This window comes from Dermacentor albipictus, chromosome 1 (assembly GCF_038994185.2).
Source record: "Dermacentor albipictus isolate Rhodes 1998 colony chromosome 1, USDA_Dalb.pri_finalv2, whole genome shotgun sequence".
Taxonomy (NCBI): Eukaryota; Metazoa; Arthropoda; class Arachnida; order Ixodida; family Ixodidae; genus Dermacentor; species Dermacentor albipictus.
The window spans coordinates 421,206,522-421,219,282 of NC_091821.1; the positions used below are offsets into that span (position 1 = coordinate 421,206,522).

Genomic DNA, 12,761 nt, shown 5'->3' on the forward strand with positions numbered 1-12,761 from the left:
CTGCTCATATTTTAAATATATTTTGTGACACCATCCTTGGAATTGTGCATGCTATGCAATAGCTCGGATGGCTATCTAATTTTTTTCTTTTTCTTTTTAACTGCGTTTCAGAGGTGGCTTGATCCTGTAAAAAGTATCAAAAAACAGATGAAAGGTAAGTTCAGTTCAAATCCAGCTTTCTTTTTGTTTTTCTCATTGCCTAATTAGACATTAACTTTTCCTCAAAGAAACAATGGCAACACCTTGTTTGACAAATGCTAGTAATTACTGCAGTGAGTGAAGTTCTTGCTTCTTGCTTTCCACCATTTTCAGTTGGACCTCCGTACCTGCTTTACTTTCGTGTAAAGTTCTACGTTTCTGACCCTAGCAAACTTCAGGAAGAGTGGACGAGGCAAGGATCATCTCTCCCCTTACTCAAAACAAGCACTGATGTACCCATGTGTTAGAAGTGACAGTTCTTCTGTGCTAAGCTTTCGAAATCTAATATCTTTTTTCATTTCCTCGTTGTCAGGTACTACTTTTTTCTTCAACTCAAAAAGGACATCCTGGAAGGGAGGTTGGTTATCCCACCAGCCACGGCAGCTCTTCTTGCCAGCTACGCTGTTCAATGTGAGTGCTGCTGTGCCCTTTCCTTCCGGGATATTTATCTCAAATGTCAGAGCATTATAGTGTAGTGGAGGCATGATGGTGCTGTGAGCTACCTAAAAACTGCAAGAGATATGGGGAAGCAGCAGCACTGATAGTATGTTGTGATATCGTTGTCATAAACAATGTGCTTAAAGCATTGTTGTCTTGTAAGAGCCTTCTTTTCAAAAAGAAAAGGTACAACAAATGCCGTCATAATGATTATCTTACTGCTGACATGCACCATCAAATAAGCAAGATATAGTTGGTTAGTCTAGTAAGAGTTCTGCCCGCTTAATTTAAACATGACATAAACCATCAGCACTGCTGTGTCTTTATTAATTTCCTAACATGCCACTATAGATAAGTAATACTACGCATCAAACTTTGGTATAAGTCTCTATTATACTGTGCATCCCAGCTATCATGCACCAAGTTTTTAAAGAACATGGATTATTCCACACAAGCAAAACGAACCGCGTAATGTTTAGAGCTTTGTTTAGAAACTGCCAGTAATATTTTAGCCAGTGACCTTCGGTTAGTAAATAACAATTACCGCATAGACATGTAAAGGCCACACCTGTGTAAAGGCTGCATCCCCAATTTAGCAGCCCAAAATTTGGGGAAAAAAATGTTCCAACAGAGAAGCAGTCGCGTTTGATGCCCCGCGCACTGCGTACTTCGGCATGCCGCTACTAGATGGCGGGAGCTGTGCATTGATGTCTGGTGCAACGAGTCCAGGGTGTGCACAAGCCGTCAGCTGTGCCAGCACCATTTTGACCAAAAGGTTCGGTCTTGTGTAAAGGCCCCACCTCGTCAAAATTCTGGGAAAAGAAAATGCAGCCCAAACACGAGTCTATAAAGCACTTAACATTTTAGCTGTTGCTCAAATTGTCAATTACAATTGTCAATTGTAATTGTCTCAAGTAGTCAATTCGGAGGTTGTAGGAAATTCTGACAGACATAAAAGTGAAAGGCCTCCAGCAAGGTGCACATTGTGTCTACTTCTTCTTTCTGGCAAATAAAGGAAGCCCACGAAATATGAAAAATACCATGTGACTGCGCACCCGTGCGCACGGAATAGCAATGCCATCAAACAGTCTCAGCGGGAAAGCAATGTAGCAGTGTCTGAGCAAGTAACCATGGAGGCCCTCTGTTATTGCTCAGAGTTCTAATTGCTCAAACCTGGCCACTATTTGTAAATTTTGCCATCTTGCATAAAACGGAAGTTGTGTTTAGATGTAACAACCAGTCAACCTCGAATGTAGTAGGAATGAACACATTTATCAAGATTTAGCCTCGTATGTCACCCACGCTTTAATTAAGCATGTCAAAGAAGCGCAGCATATGTGCGGCATGCTTTAATGATGAGTTAAATTACGTCTTATCTTACACATACCATACAACATTCTTTGTGTTTGTGAAGCTGTTAGCCTGTCGGTAGTCGGCATTTCTCGTGTCTGCAGCTATTAGCAAGAATGTGGGCCTATCCCGGCAGCAGTGCAGGCCAGGAGCAGTGGCTCATACCCTCTGTTAAGGCACAGGCTTCAAGCACTCAGCAGAGTGATGCAAACAGTGTGTACATTCTTTGGAATCGTACATACAACATACAGAACCGCATACTTTTCAATAAAGAACGAGCCCAAAATGAGCATTTCAACCACATAATTGATGATAAGGCGCTCTGGATAACAATGCGAAGCCTGTAGCACTCCCTGCATCGCAGTAAAGATTACTGTTATACAAGTTGCGACAGCAGCTTACAACATGGGTAGTGACGTCCCTAGCCTTCTGTATGTAAACAAACCAGCTTAGCAACCGATTTCAACATTGTTGCCGCACCGCTATGGGTGGTCGCATACTGTCAAAATTACCCTTAGTCCAGTTACTACCATTACTATAAATTACAGTTACGACCGTTACTCTATAGCAATAAAGCCTTGCATACCTCCCTCAGCAGTTGTAGTGGTCATTTTCAACAGCTTCGCTGGACATCCATATTTCCAGGGCCGGGATGGTGGGTTAATTGTTATGCTTCTTGCTACAATAAATCCTTTAAGTGCGATCACAGCGTTTGTTTTGACTGCTGCTCTCTCTGTCCTTCATTTGATTCGCATTGTTCCTTCCTGAAACTACAAGCCTGCCCTGCTTGTGGTTTTGATTCTATCATATCAAAAATGAGGCCTTTGGGCAGTGGTTCCAGGTTACGACAGTAAACTCCGGAATATTTACTAGTGCTGACTCACACCGGACAAGTTTTAGGTGTTTTGATGTTGCCACACCTGTTTTGAGTCGGTGTTTATTTGACAAGTATGGCAAAAAGCTTTGTTGTGATTATCTGTTGCACCAAACAATGTGTACAGCTCAAGACTGTCAGGTGACTGCAATATGTAAATCTCACTAGAGTCCTCAGTATATAGCACACAAATTGTGTAATGAAAGAACAGGGTATTACCCATTGCATGGACACCTTGGTTCTTTATTTTTCTTGTCAGGCATCTGACAGGAATCGACATGCCTTAACAATGCCCTGAATGACTTTTTATCAAAGTGGGGAAAAGCACTTGAAGTGAAAAATCTGCTGTTTCAGGAATACTTTGCCGCAAAAAGTACCTGAATGCATTCAGCTGAAGCAGAGTTATGGACAATCAAAGACGGTCTCCGTGGTGCTTCTACTTCTTTAGTGCCTTGTACTGCAAAGGCTACGGCAGAGTAGGGCATGGCCACAATGCTCCGCCTTCTAAATGTCACTGTGGCACGCAGTCCGAATTTCATTTTGGATGTTAATGTAGATGCCACAACTTCCTATTTTAGTGTCTGCGACATGCTAAACGTAAGCCAAATGTAGTTTTCCTCAGCGTACTGCAGTGCGCTTAGCCAGCAGACCTGTGGCGGCACCCTGCGGCAGCCGCGGTATCTACGCTACGCAGCAGGCCGCAACTGCCAATAGCAGCCACGTGTGGGAATCCACTTTATTATGAAATAAATTGTCCGGAAGAGAATGAGGAACAGGCTTCTGTTGAAAAGGGAGTGTTTGAGAGAGGTGACTTCACGCTCCGCTTGCGAGCTCCACGCACCGCGTGCAACAGCAAAACTTGACTGAGATGTTCACAGGAGCATATGCTACCCGCATACTTTGTTATTTCACCAAGCCCCACGGGTGGTTCAGGGCCCCTTTAAAGGTGTATTGTACAGGTAGCGTTACTGAAGCTTATGATAATGAGCTTGGCGAGGTGACTGGCAGTGTTGCTTTTGTTCCTATGCACGCACACACATATAGCCTTTATAATGAAGTGCTTGGGGCCTCTGAAATCATTCATTATACAAGTAACTTTGTTGTAAAGGTCGTGAACAGTACCGCCCGCAGTGGAACTGGGGCAGAATTATTCCTTCATTATGCAGGTCATTTCGTTGTACAGGCTTTCATTGTAGATGCGCTCTACTGTACATGTACACTCACATGCACACACTCACGTGCACACATTCACACACACACAAAAAAAACCCTGTAGTGTCTAAAATACATTTTGCTCATCACACAGCTGAACTGGGAGACTACAATCCTGATGACCACAAGCATGGCTACCTGGCTGACATGAGATTAGTGCCTCATCAAACGGAAGAACTGGAGGAAAAGATTGCTGAGCTGCACAAGCTGCACAAGTATGTATGATAGCCAACATCATCACCTTCACCTACAAAAGCTTTCAGCAACGTTACGCAAGTTTTAAACAGCAACGATGTTTAATTGTCGTAGCAAAATTGAAGCCAGTCAGTTCTAAAGGCATGTGTGCTCAGTATGAATCTTGAGGCTAACAGCTGTTTTGTGCTATTCTTCTGAAAACCATCAGCAATATACACTGGCATTCCAGGTAGTTTTTTAACAGAGGCATTGCGGGAAAAGGATATGTGGAATGTTAATGGCATCTTGCTACATGGTTGTGGATGAATATCTCAATAGTGGTGCACGTCTGAACCTACTAAACGCACCTGCTTTGAGCACTGCCAAGCTTCAGTTCTTCATTTGCAACATGTGTCATTTAATAATGTTTCATGAGCTAATGAGTTAACGTAGTCTAATTAAACAGTTTCTGTTTGTCGTTAGCGCACATTTTCAGTCTATCACTGCAAATGTTTAGTCGACAAAAATTGTCATTCATGTCTACTTGACTGTCTTTGTTAAGAATTACTCAAAATTTATGCTGGAGCACCTGCTATAGGTTACTGGTGGCACCACCTGCTGGAATGTTTTATAGAAGACACACAGCCCTGGCTGTATTCTTTCCTCTGCTGATTGCTCTTAGAAAAGCAGTAAAATGTTGAGACATGACAAAACTACAAACAGCTGCAGCAGACACCTGCTTTTTGAACAAAAAGCTTGTCAGTGAAATTGATGAATGTGGCCGCCATGTAAAAAGTTAGACGTTCAATAACTAATATTATTTATGTTCGTGCCAAAATCAGCCAGCTTGTCATCACATTTCAGAATGCCTTTGGAATTATTGTCACCAGCTTTTTTAAGATATTGAACTTTACATTTTTGTGTACTCCATGTTTGTCAACATGGGTGAAAAGTTTTCTATTAAAAAAATATGGTGCATGCCAGTGCTGTTCTCAAGTAACCTCGTGTCCCGTTACTGCTGTGTTTTACAGCTCAACTCGTGAACTAACTAGTCCAAATGTCTACTCTTCAACTGCTTTCCATTTTTATCACAGGAAAATAAGACAAAGCACCATGTAGTGTAACTCTAACTCATTAGTGTTATTATCAGTATTATTGACAGTATGAATATTATCACTGACAGCATTGGTGATGATCATGACGATGAGCAGTGATGCCATCATTGGCTTTTGCTTTGTGCCTGTTACCTGATTTTGCCATTCACATCTGGTGGTGTGCTTGGTAAATGGTAATACTGCTTAATCCTGAGGTGGCATTGTTGCAGGAGTGGAAAAGTGCGACCTTATATATAAAACAGGCAGTGGTTAAGTTTACTTGCGCATGTTGCACAAGCCATGTTTTAGAGTGCCGCTCTTAGGCACCCGTTCCTGGGTTGGGTGTCGGCGTCCCTCGGCGTAACTGCGCAAATGCGCTCATGCCACTGCTCACGTGTTCATCATCGTCTTCTTCCACAGCCGGCTCCAAAGCCGCTCATCATACTGCATTCCCATACTGTTCTTCCTTCTGCGAAGGCGATGGTGGCACTAGCCCACTGCCAATCGGTGTGGTGATTTCGGTCTCAAATTCTTTGCCTCAATATACTGCGAAATGAGAGCACGTATTCAGCTGCATTCAAATTTAGCATTAAGGAGTATCATAATCTTAAGACCTTTTTATTGCATTTGAGCTATATTTCACAGTTGCTGGCGTCAGTCCGAGCATTAATTGTGCTTAAAGTGATTCATATTAAAAAAAAAATAATCTGTCATGTTTAAAAACAGAAATGATAAGGAAGGCTCTTCGGTGTATTTTGTGGATCCGGCCAGAGAAACAAGGAACTAGCCTTCTCTGAATTTAGGATCTCCTCTTTCTTGGAATTGTAAGACCCTAATCACATTTCATCTTTTTAAATTGCTGTTTCTCACGCTTCAGAGGCCAGAATTCAGCAGACGCAGAGTTCAACTTTCTTGAGCACGCAAAGAGGTTGGACATGTACGGTGTGGATTTGCACAAGGCAAGGGTAAGGGTAAGGAACGTTTGCATGTTTGTATTGCATGTTCTGTAGGTTAGCAGTATATGTGTTTGCTTGATTGTGCCTGTATGTTGTAGCCACCCACATTTGTATCACGAAAGATGGCAACATCCTAGTAGGTGGTCATGCACTCATGCATCGTAGTGTAGTACTGATATGAAATAGGCTTACCTTTACACGCTGTTGTCTCCTGTACAGGCTACATGCATGCACCCAGTCCTGGCTCTTTATTAGAGTATAAGTTTTTGTGTTATTGAAAGGGCATGATTTTATTTGATTTTGATTGGTTTTGCTGCATGGAGCACGAAATCTGTGGAGTTTATGAGCATGGACTGGTTGCTTGTGCAGTGTTTGATGCAGCAGATATATACTGACAGTTATGGATGCAATGAAGTCATACAACTCAAAATGTAGAGCATTCTTTTACTGACTAGTGTAATAGTCGAGAAATCAAATGGTACTTCTGCGTCATTGAACTGTGTTGATTATGGCTAGAAATTTTCGTTGTCTGTGCTTGAAATGCTTGTTCACACCACCTGAATGTTTTAGTACCTTAACATTGAGGACAAATGAAAGGTCATATTGAGCTGAACTTACAAGTCCATTTAATAATGGCAGCCGGGCATCTCCCTGCCCTTTAGAACAAGGATAAAGCACATGCAAAACGTTTTGCAGCTTAACATCCTGAAACTATGCAATGGATTATGCGGGACACTGTAGTGATGCTCTGGACCAATTTTGGCCACCTGATGTTTTTTATAAGCACCAAAAGCATGGCACCTGGGCATTTCTGCATTTCGCCCTATTGGAATGCTGGTACCACGGCTGGGAATCGAACCCATGACCTACGAACCATGGTTGCTTAATGGCTATGGTGCTGGGCTGCTAAGCAAAAGGTTGCAGGATCGAATCCCGGCCATGGCAGCTGCATTTCGATGGGGGGTGAAATGCAAAAACACCCATGTACTACTTAGACTTAGGTGCACGTTAAAGAATCCCAGGTGGCCAAAATTTCCTGAGTCCCCCACTACAGCATGCCACATAATCATATCGAGGTTTTGGAACGTAAAACCCCATTATTTGATTTTTTTTTTTTGAGCCCACGACCTAGTGGTCAGCAGTGCAGCACTATTGCCGTGGAGCCACAGTGGTGGGTCGTACATGCTTAAATGCTTAGATTAAAATTTTTCAACTGTGCAGAGCTGTGCAGTATGGAGCTGTCTATAATAAAAGGTCATCACCTCCTTTCTAGAATTCTTATTAGGCATTGCTATGAGGTCACTGTCCTATGGAACTGAAATATGAGCATATTGAACTTTACCTATTATTGTATGGAACAGTTTGGGGCCAATGTACACGAAGTATTTTATGCCATTGCAGGACGCTGTGTAATAAATAGCTGTGGAATTTCATGATTAAAGTCTTGTCTGGAAGGATTACTGGTGTCATTCGTAGGTATGATATTAATATAATTTGTTATTTGCTTGCTGTGACCCAGGAGTATTAAATGACATTTGTGATTGGGTGAGTTCAGGGAACTCATTTGCAGTTGCCATCCGACAGTACTCATGGAATCAGTTATGAAGTAGTAATGACCGAGAAAGAACGCAGTGATAAATGATCCAATTGAGAAAAGATACCGCTGCCTTTATAAAAATGTTATAAAATGTTTGTTTATCTTTGCTGCCAGAAATAGTGCTTTAAAATACCACCGCCAGCTTTTATTGTTGTTGAGCAGCACCTCACATAAATGGCCAAAAATCTTTGACCTGTCAAATCTGACAAATCTTTGACACACACACACGCACACACACACACACACACACGCACACGCACACGCAGAGAGAGAGAGAGAGAGATTAATATAACTAACAAATGTATAGCAAATTATCTAAGTGTTGCTGACATCAGCATGCCTATAATGAGCATCATATAACAAAGGTATTTTTGCATTGAATGTTTCACGTTGATGCACTGTGCCATTTACTCTCATATTCATGTTGTCTTCCCAATAATTTGAAGTTTTGTGACTGTGCTGATAATATTTAGTGACATGTTAATCATAATATGAAGCAGAAAAATTCATTGAGCCAAGGCAAACTGCGGGCTCTATGAGCATTGTGAATATGTATGGGGCTATGTTAAAGATGTTGCAGTTCCCACAAGGCCATTGGCATCTCTCTAGAACTGCAGCTGCTGCTGAATTGACATTCTATTGTGTTGATATGCTGAGCTCCACAAGAAGGCAGTAACTTCTGCTTGCTTATAATCTTAAGGAAAATGCACCTTTGTAATAAGCATTTCGACATCAAATTAGACCAATGTTTTTGAAATTTTTTATCATTTGTTCTGCTGCTTTGCATTATTATTTGGCTTCAAAGGGACAGTTGTAGTTAGTTCAAATGTTGTCACGTCTTTTCATGAGTGCACTAAGAAATTTGAGGTCTCACTGAATATATTTTGACATTTTGTGCCAACCTGGTGAAACTAGAAACTTGGCACCGACCACAGGAAGTGTCAAAGCATGATTCATCATGTGAATGCCAGTCTCTTTTCATGAAAATGGCTCCACTTTGCGGAATCTTACAGAACTCACTTGCTTATTCAATGCTAGTTCTGCTTGGTGTAGCATCCATGACATCAAATTATATGGTGCACTTTTAATGCAATGCAATGGTGAAGAGGGCATCCTGTTGCTATGGGCCCTTTGGAAAAGTACCTACTACCAAGTTGGCTTTCCCGAACGCGCACTGTCGAAGATATGGCGACCAAAACTTCACTAAAATGCGGACTAATGTTTAGCTGTGGCTTAGGTTTTTGCTTTTTTCGTGCATTTCTTGACATCGTACATATTTAGCTCTAGAAAGCAAAAACAGTGCACCAAATGACCAGAAATCATCATTTTGGGTATTTGAGCACAGCGAGAAATCTAGCTGAGCATGTTTTATAACGGGTCTAATTGGCACATTGTTTAGCACCTGTAATTGCTTAATGAGCCTAGTAAGATTTGTTCTAAGCTGTGTAACTTCTATTTTTCTATACGCAGGACTCTACACAAGCTGAGATTCAGCTTGGCGTGACGTCCTATGGTCTCGTAGTTTTTCAGAACAACATACGCATCAACACCTTCTCCTGGTGAGACACTTGGTGTTTATTCATAATTAGCTGTAATTCTCTTTTTCTTTACCTCTTGCACAATGTCATTGTATCATTTGCCTTTCTTATTCTTTCCCAGGGCAAAGATAGTGAAGATCTCATTCAAGAGAAAACAGTTCTTTATTCAGTTGAGAAGAGAAGGGGTAAGTATTCTGCACTTTTTTTTTCCCCATTGGGTAACTAAAAAAGTATGCCATGTTACAGCATATATAAGTTGCACTTTGCATTTTTCCTTGGTATTTTTGCAAGAAAATGTCTTTATCTCTAAATGTAGATGTGCTTTAATTTTTAGCTTAATAAATCAAACATGTGACGAATGTTCAATGCTTCACGGGGGTCAACAACATTTCAGTATGTACGATGAGGTTATGGCAGGGATGCCTCACATTGACAGAGAGGGGTGCAATTTTAGGATGTCTTATAAATGATGAGTTCAATTTTAAGCTTGACACAAATGTGGCGTGAGGCAGCACTCTGCCATATGCCATGGCCAAGAATGGACAGTCACATTTAATTTCATGGCATATTATGGCACCTAATGTCACCAACTTAGTCATACTTAACTATACACACTCTTATACTCAAGTTCACTCGGAGTATGAACTTTCATCCATATTTTCCATTGGTACAGAAGCTACAAGCTGCTCTGCGAGCAATAGAAACGAAAATGGAGACATAGCTTAAAGAGATAGGCAGTTGGCAGCGTATACTTGAGAGAAAGCACCAGCAGATTATATGTCTCAGATTAAGAGCAAAAAGCGGCATTAGGCAGGTGATGTTGTGTGCAGAATGGATAAATGTTGGTCTGTTAGGGAACAGAATTTTTCAGGGAAGAGAAACACTGTTGTTGGAAGCTGAGAGTTGGGCAGAGATGTCACAGTGAGTGTTTCTGATGTCTGAACACATATTTCAAAAGATTTTGCCGATCGCAGGGAGTTCGCATTAGAATTTTCCGTGCACATTTCAGATGGCTGTGGGTCTCGAGGCTTTACTGAAAGCCAACAATAATGAAATCTCACGTGAGCTTAGCGTGTTAAAAATGGATAGTAGATGTCAACAAATTCAGTGCAGCAACACCACACAGATCTTTAATTGGCAGAAATGAGATTGCACCCAGTAGACAACAAGCAGTCCCAGTAGTGTGCCGTGCAGATACACGATAGGGAAGACATGTCATCAACCAGGCAATCTTGTGTGACGGACAGGAATCTGTGCCTGTGGCACGTTTGGCCTGTAAAGCATGTGACATCTTGGAAGTGCGTCTGCAGTCAGCAAGCACTGTGTGTAGCAGCAGGCATGTACAGCAGTTCAGCTCAGGTCGAGTCTTAGTTCCGCACTACTTTTGACAAGTTGTAATGGTTGTACTTTTCCCAGCTTCAATAAAGAAAATATAATTTTTAATATCTTTTTTCTGTTGCACACGTTCTTGCACGGAGCCTTCTGTGTATCTATGCCACCACTACAAGTATTTGCTATGCTACACTGAGGCGGCGGTCCGAAAAGTTGGATGTCGGTCCTATTTATTGAACAAACGATAGACCTGAGAAGAGCCACTCACTAGATATAGTTCACTCACATTGCTTGTTTAATCCAGGTCACATTTGCGCTTTACCGTAAATGAAATGAAACATGGGTAGCTTACTTTTTTCTAAACCTGTCTTTCAGCATGCTCGCTTTGTAAGGCCTATGCAATAAAGGGAAGTAGAATATTGACATGCTTATGCTGTTTTATTTTTTTCTAGGGACCATCTTTTACTGGGTAACCATTGCCACAGCATTATTGTCTGGCACAAGATATGCCTACATGTATCGAAATTTCGCCAGATGCTGTCACCAATGCCATAGCAAGAGAACCTTGTGTAACAAATAGCGCTGTGAATTTTAGAATTCACATGAGCACCAGCAACTACAGTGGAATGTACATAGAGTCATGTATAAATAGTCAAGGCCTTGGCCTGAATATACATAGAGTCATGTATAAATAGTCAAGGCCTTGGCCTGTAGATCGCATTTCAATGACCAACAACTGTGCTATCATTGTGCTTTGAGTGGTACTTGTTTTTCTTGGCACAAGTAGTATGCTTAATTGAGAGTCAGATTTGTGACTCAAATTTGGGCACTGTATAGTTATTCACCATCACTACAATGCGAAATTGTTGAGTGTTTTTTCTGCTGCATCTCGTGTCACACAGACTGAAAGCTACGACAATCTCCTCGGCTTCAACATGCTCAGCTACCGGTCATGCAAGAACCTGTGGAAATCGTGTGTGGAGCACCACACCTTCTTTCGCCTGAACTTGCCCCGTCCAACCACCAAGCGGTTTCTCTTCAGCCTCGGTTCCAAGTTCAGATACAGGTATGTGAGCCCCGACAAGCATTTACTTGTCCTTGGTGTTACAAACCAGGTGACACGTCATCAACATTTCTGTGTTTGAATCTCGGCTGTACTGAGCTTTGGTTTGTTGTTGTCTTTGGAAAGATTTTCGAATGTTGTGACGATAAAATAGTCTTTAACGAGCTGTACAAGTATTATGACTGTGAAAGTTCTTGTGGGCGAGCATGTTTCTGGGCAGCCATAAGACCTACACAAGGAACACGTGTTTCTGAATAAGGTTGTTGGGCATACTAAGATGTTTGTTCTTGTGCTGAATTAACATTTTGAGAAGCATTATTCAAAGCAGGAGGGGTATAACATCTATAGCAGCATGTTACGTTCACACTTGCACATCTGTTGTTATTGTTGTTTACAGATTAGGTGCTTCTTTTCACATTTGACACTCCTGTGCAGTTTACTCTGCTGCATGTCTGGCCTGCTGTCGATATTGAAAGTTGTTTACCACTTTTAACATATCTGCCTTGCCCCCTTTTTACATAATTAAATTTTCATGAAGATAGAGGACTGTGTTTGTAGTTGTGCGCTTTAGAATGTACGAATTTGAATGGACAGAGAATTCAATTTGTGTCTTGCGATGTATGTTTATAATGAAAAAAAAATAATCAGCTTTCCCATTTACTTATTCTGTTTCTTGACTGCATTGCTTGACTACCTATATAGGCTTCTTTACATTCTTCAAAAAATAGATTTTGTAGATAAGCAGTGGTTTCGTTCCAATTTTTTCTCCAGTCAACATATATGGTGTTTCAAAAGCCTGGACCTGTGAAAATATAGTGTACGAAAGAGTAAGGAAATTTGGCAAATAAAACCCAACCAGTCAATCCTGGCTTGTGCAGACGGACATTGGTGCTACACGGTTCATATGGATTAATTGAAAGACCATCATGAGGTCA

The 12,761-nt window shown here is 41.3% G+C and overlaps 1 protein-coding gene across 5 annotated transcripts in view; it reads left to right on the forward strand.

Moving 5' to 3' along the window:
• The window catches only part of Ptpmeg (protein tyrosine phosphatase Meg), a 345,246-nt gene that overhangs the window by 187,882 nt on the left and 144,603 nt on the right, over positions 1-12,761 (forward strand). For 4 of the 5 annotated variants that reach the window (XM_065429853.2, XM_065429854.2, XM_065429850.2 and 1 more), the window contains 8 exons: positions 112-154; positions 313-391; positions 512-609; positions 4,167-4,287; positions 6,218-6,311; positions 9,364-9,452; positions 9,553-9,616; positions 11,666-11,829. In XM_065429853.2, the coding sequence (XP_065285925.1) occupies positions 112-154; positions 313-391; positions 512-609; positions 4,167-4,287; positions 6,218-6,311; positions 9,364-9,452; positions 9,553-9,616; positions 11,666-11,829 (752 nt within the window). The remainder of the gene's footprint in view (positions 1-111; positions 155-312; positions 392-511; positions 610-4,166; positions 4,288-6,217; positions 6,312-9,363; positions 9,453-9,552; positions 9,617-11,665; positions 11,830-12,761) is intronic. The other variant, XM_065429851.2, reaches the window with a different exon arrangement.